The sequence below is a fragment of the Papaver somniferum genome, chromosome 10 (assembly GCF_003573695.1).
Source record: "Papaver somniferum cultivar HN1 chromosome 10, ASM357369v1, whole genome shotgun sequence".
Classification (NCBI taxonomy): domain Eukaryota; kingdom Viridiplantae; phylum Streptophyta; class Magnoliopsida; order Ranunculales; family Papaveraceae; genus Papaver; species Papaver somniferum.
In genome coordinates this window covers 86,945,450-86,951,097 of record NC_039367.1, presented here as the reverse complement: position 1 = coordinate 86,951,097, position 5,648 = coordinate 86,945,450, and the positions used below count along the sequence as shown (strand labels likewise).

At 33.6% G+C, this 5,648-nt stretch overlaps 1 protein-coding gene across 1 annotated transcript; it reads left to right on the top strand.

Moving 5' to 3' along the window:
• The first annotated feature begins 842 nt into the window (after positions 1-842).
• Positions 843-1,376, top strand: LOC113315873. The gene has a single exon (XM_026564117.1). The coding sequence runs from the start codon at positions 843-845 to the stop codon at positions 1,374-1,376; it is 534 nt and encodes a 177-aa protein (XP_026419902.1).
• Positions 1,377-5,648: the final 4,272 nt, after the last annotated feature.

The following is a 5,648-nucleotide window of genomic DNA, read 5'->3' as shown; positions in this document are numbered from 1 at the left end:
TAAAAACTTTCCAATCCTAGTGTTTATAAGGAACCAATTCAATCTCTTTTTCGACACTTTGAAATGAATCGGACAAGCTACCAACCCTCTAGCTCTAACAGTTCAACAGCTGGAAATATCCATGTGAGTTTAGATTTCTTTTTCGACACTTTCAAATGAATCAGACAAGCTACCAACCCTCTAACTCCAACAATTCAACAGCTGGAAATATCCGTGTGAGTTAAGATGATCATTCACCAACTCCTAATTCTCATCAATTTTATCATGGAACAGTGTCAGCACAAAACTAAGCAAGATCTCTCAGAGGCAAAGCTCCAAGTGTGGCTCATCAGGTATTTTTCAACTTTCATGCTCAAGATTCTAATTTCTTACTTGTTAAATCTTCCTTCTTCTTTGTTTATTCTAGTTTAAATTTGCAATCTTATTTTCATAATTGTTTGAAAATGAAATTTCTAGCTTGGAACATTCAGGGTTATGCTGCTAAGGGCACTAGAGATTATCTAAGTGAAATTATTAAGAAACATGACCCTGATCTAATATTTATGTCGGAAACCAAAATTAGTAGTGAAAAAGATAAATTATTTTCTCAGAGATACTCTTACCCTAATGCTTGGTATGTTAGCTCAGAAGGTCTTTCAGGAGGTCTAATTGTTCTTTGGAAAAATGGATTCCCTTGTGAACTGGTTTGCAGTGCTGATAATATGATCCATTTGTTAATTCAATCAAACTCATCTAAGGAAGAATGAATGTTATCCTGTGTGTATGGATAATCTCATGCGGACTTGAAAAAATTACAATGGGACTTCTTAAAAGATCTCAGTGATAATGTTTTTCAACCATGGATGGTTCTTGGAGATCTTAATGTCCATCTTCATAACAAAGGACAGAGTTCTAATAGAAATTCTTTGGATAATTGGGTCAAGAATGTCATAGATTCAGCTGGTTTAATGGATTTGGGATTTATTGGCTCTAATTATACATGGTCTAATAGAACAGAGGGTAAAGGTTACAGAAGGGCTAGAATTGATTTTGCACTTCATAATGCGTTATGGAAGATGCAGTATCCTAATTCTAAGCTACATCATTTACCTTTCAGAGCTTCGGATCATTTCCCTATACTTCTTTATAGTGAGGGTCATCATCCTAAACCTAAAAGAGCCTGGAAATTCTATAAATGTTGGTTAAGAGATTCATCTTGTCTGAATACTATAATTAACTCATGGAATTCTCAAGACTCAAACTTAAGCTTTAATGAAAAAATTAATCATATAAGGAAAGAATTATCAAGATGGAATAGAGAGGATTTTGGGGAGATAGGAGAGCATTTGAAGTATCATCAAAGTCGTTTGTCTCACCTTTATCCCTACCGAATGTAAAAAAAAAAAAAATCAAAGTAAGGAGTCGGCAGAGAAGGAGAAGGGAATTTGAAAGGGAGTGAGAAATGTTTCGAATTTAAAAGGGAGTAGGGTTTTATGTTTGATTTAACTTTTATTGTTTTAAAGGGTAGTTTCGTATTTTCGCCTCCAAAAACACCCCTTAACAAACACTATTGGTTAGGGGAAGTAATTTATATCCCCCAATTAGTTTTAATATCCTCAATCGCGCGTTCTTATATATAGGATATCGATTTAAATAACAACCTAGATCGATTTGTGAGAACGATCATTTCTTATCCTTGCTTCATATAAAATTATAAGTAGTAGAAAGAATGATAATTTTGACGTGCAGACGACCACATCAATGGGCGATACAACCTACTAGGTTTTTTCTTTGATCGAGTATATCTCTCTTTCCCCCAAAAGAAGGAGTATCTCTTAATAAAGATATTGGGTTGTCATCTAGTGATTTAGGTGATATCTTAGGCCTATTCCTATGCACATGACAAAAAAATGCAGTTTGGCATGCCATGTGGCATGGAAAATAAGTTTGCCCACTATGATAGATATGGCAAATTTGATTAAAAGCATATATTTAATTGTGTTGAGTGGGACCTTAATGAATAAAATATATATTTATATTTGTGTGGTAGGGTATTTATAAAAAGTTTAGTATTATAATATATTAAGTGGGACCCTATAGATATAAAAATATATTAGAAAAGTGAAATAGTAGGAGAGAAGGAGAGATTATATATACACAAAATTGGTTAAAAAGACCAAAATCAACAATTCCTGGGTGAAAAGAAAATTTAGATTTTGATACTGTTTAAATGGAGAAAAATGTAAAAATAGCCAGGATGTAAACAGTTTCATCGTACCCATTTTTAAATACTTTTTCTTATTTTTAATTTACATCAGGATGCATCCAATTTCATCCTTGCTATTTTTTAAGTTTAAGTCAGGATGAATCCATTTCACCCATAATAATTTTTACTCGTCCATTTGAACCATGTTTTAAAAATATTTGGACAAACGACCCATTTTATGTTATATATATAATTACTTGGAGATAGTCTGACTATCGTTGGAGATGGTATGACCATCGCTCGATGAAAAGACCATCGAGCGATGGAGTCTCTATCGCCCAATAAAAACTCTGTCGTGTATGCCTATATGCCAGGATTGGCATATAGACATATGAGTTTGGCAGTTTGGTATATCCATAGTGGGTGCATATATGCCAAATATCAGGTTTTGGGATGTGTATAGGAATAGGCCTTAGAGAATATTATCAGTTAATTTTAGGAATTATTGCTACTAATTATTAGCACAAGTTTTTACACAGAGTATATTATTCACCCTTCTTGGAGATTGAAATTTTTTTAGGGTTTCTTCACCCTTTTTTTTGGAAACTTTAAAGTTGATTGTTATTTTAATTTAATACATCATGCTCTTTATGACCTGCAATGGTCGATTATTATTACACCTGTCATTAAGTTATAGATATAGATGGTGGAGGTTTACACGGTCACATATTTCACTTTCATTTCATGTGCTTAAAAATAAAAACTTTCCAATTCAATCCTAGTGTTTTTAAGGAACCAATTCAATCTCTTTTTCGAAACTTTGAAATGAATCAGACAAGCTACCAACCCTCTAGCTCCAACAATTCAACAGCTGGAAATATCCATGTGAGTTTAGATTTCTTTTTCGACACTTTGAAATGAATAAGACAAGCTACCAACCCTCTAGCTCCAACAATTCAACAGCTGGAAATATCCGTGTGAGTTTAGATGATCATTCACCAACTCCTAATTCTCATCAATCTTATCATGGAACAGTGTCAGAACAAAACTACGCAAGATCTCTCAGAGGCAAAGCTCCAAGTGTGGCTCATCAGGTATTTTTCAACTTTCATACTCAAGATTCTAATTTCTTACTTGTTAAATCTTCCTTCTTCTTGGTTTATTCTAGTTCAAATTTGCAATCTTTTTTTCATAATTGTTTGAAAATGAAATTTCTAGCTTGGAACGTTCAGGGTTATGCTGCTAAGGGCACTAGAGATTATCTAAGTGAAATTATTAAGAAACATGACCCTGATCTAATATTTATGTCGGAAACCAAAATTAGTAGTGGAAAAGCTAAATTATCTTCTCAGAGATACTCTTACCCTAATGCTTGGTATGTTAGCTCAGAAGGTCTTTCAGGAGGTCTAGTTGTTCTTTGGAAAAATGGATTCCCTTGTGAGCTGGTTTGCAGTGCTGATAATATGATCCATTTGTTAATTCAATCAAACCCATCTAAGGAGGAATGGATGTTATCCTGTTTGTATGGATCATCTCATGCGGACTTGAAAAAATTACAATGGGACTTCTCAAAAGATCTCAGTGATAATGTTTTTCAACCATGGATGGTTCTGGGAGATCTTAATGTCCATCTTCATAACAAAGGACAGAGTTATAATAGCAAATCTTTGGATAATTGGGTCAAGAATGTCATAGACTCAGCTGGTTTAATGGATTTGGGATTTATTGGCTCTAATTATACATGGTCTAATAGAACATAGGGTAAAGGTTACAGAAGGGCTAGAATTGATTTTGCACTTCATAATGCATTATGGCAGATGCAATATCCTAATTCTAAGCTACATCATTTACCTTTCAGAGCTTCATATCATTGCCCTATACTTCTTTATAGTGAGGGTCATCATCCTAGACCTAAAAGAGCCTGTAAATTATATAAATGGTGGTTAAGAGATTCAGCTTGTCTGAACACTATAATTAACTCATGGAATTCTCAAGACTCAAACTTAAGATTTAATGAAAAAATTAATCATACAAGGAAAGAATTAGCAAGATGGAACAGAGAGGATTTTCGGAAGATAGGAGAGCATTTGAAGTATCATCAAAGTCGTTTGTCTCACCTTCATCCTTACCGAATATAAATAAAAAAAAATCAAAGTAAGGAGCCGGCAGAGAAGGAGAAGGGAATTTGAAAGGGAGTGAGAAATGTTTTTAATTTAAAAGGGAGTAGGGTTTTATGTTTGATTTAACTTTTATTGTTTTAAAGGGTAGTTTCGTATTTTTGCCTCCAAAAACATCCCTTAACAAACATTATTGGTTAGGGGAAGTAATTTATATCCCCCAATTAGTTTTAATATCCCCAATCGCGCGTTCTTATAAATAGGATATCGATATAAATAACAAACCTGGACCGATTTGTGAGAACGATCATTTCTTATCCTTGCTTCATATAAAATTATAAGTAGTAGAAAGAATAATAATTTTGACGTGCAGACGACCACATCAATGGGCGATACAACCTACTAGGTTTTTTCTTTGATCGAGTATATCTCTCTTTCCCCCAAAAGAAGGAGTATCTCTTAATAAAGATACTGGGTTGTCATCTAGTGATTTAGGTGATATCTTAGGCCTATTCCTATACACATGCCAAAAAAAATGCAGTTTGGCATGCCATGTGGCATGGCAAATAAGTTTGCCCACTATGATAGATATGGAAAATTTGATTAAAAGCATATATTTAACTGTGTTGAGTGGGACCCTAATGAATAAAATATATATTTATATTTGTGTGGTAGGGTATTTATAAAAGATTTAGTATTATAATATATTAAGTGGGACCCTATAGATATAAAAATATATTAGAAAAGTGAAATAGTAGGAGAGAAGGAGAGATTATATATACACAAAATTGGTTAAAAAGACCAAAATCAACAATTCCTGGGTGAAAAGAAAATTTAGATTTTGATACTGTTTAAATGGAGAAAAATGTAAAAATAGCCAGGATGTAAACAGTTACATCGTACCCATTTTTAAATACTTTTTCTTATTTTTAATTTACATCAGGATGCATCCAGTTTCATCCTTGCTATTTTTTAAGTTTAAGTCAGGATGTATCCATTTCACCCATAATAATTTTTACTCGTCCATTTGAACCATGTTTTAAAAATATTTGGACAAACGACCCATTTCCCGTTATATATATAATTACTTGGAGATAGTCTGACTATCGTTGGAGATGGTCTTACTATCGCTCGATGAAAAGACCATAGAGCGATGGAGGCTCTATCGCCCAATAAAAACTCTGTCGTGTATGCCATCGAGCGATGGAGTCTCTAAAAACTATGTCGTGTATGCCTATATGCCAGTTCTGGCATATAAACATATGAGATTGGCAGTTTGGTATATCCATAGTTGGTGCATATATTCCAAATATCAGGTTTTTGCATGTGTATAGGAATAGGCCTTA

Coding starts and splice junctions, on each gene's coding strand:
- LOC113315873 (XM_026564117.1), top strand. CDS start 843: ATGGTTCTTGGAGATCTTAATGTCCATCTTCATAACAAAGGACAGAGT.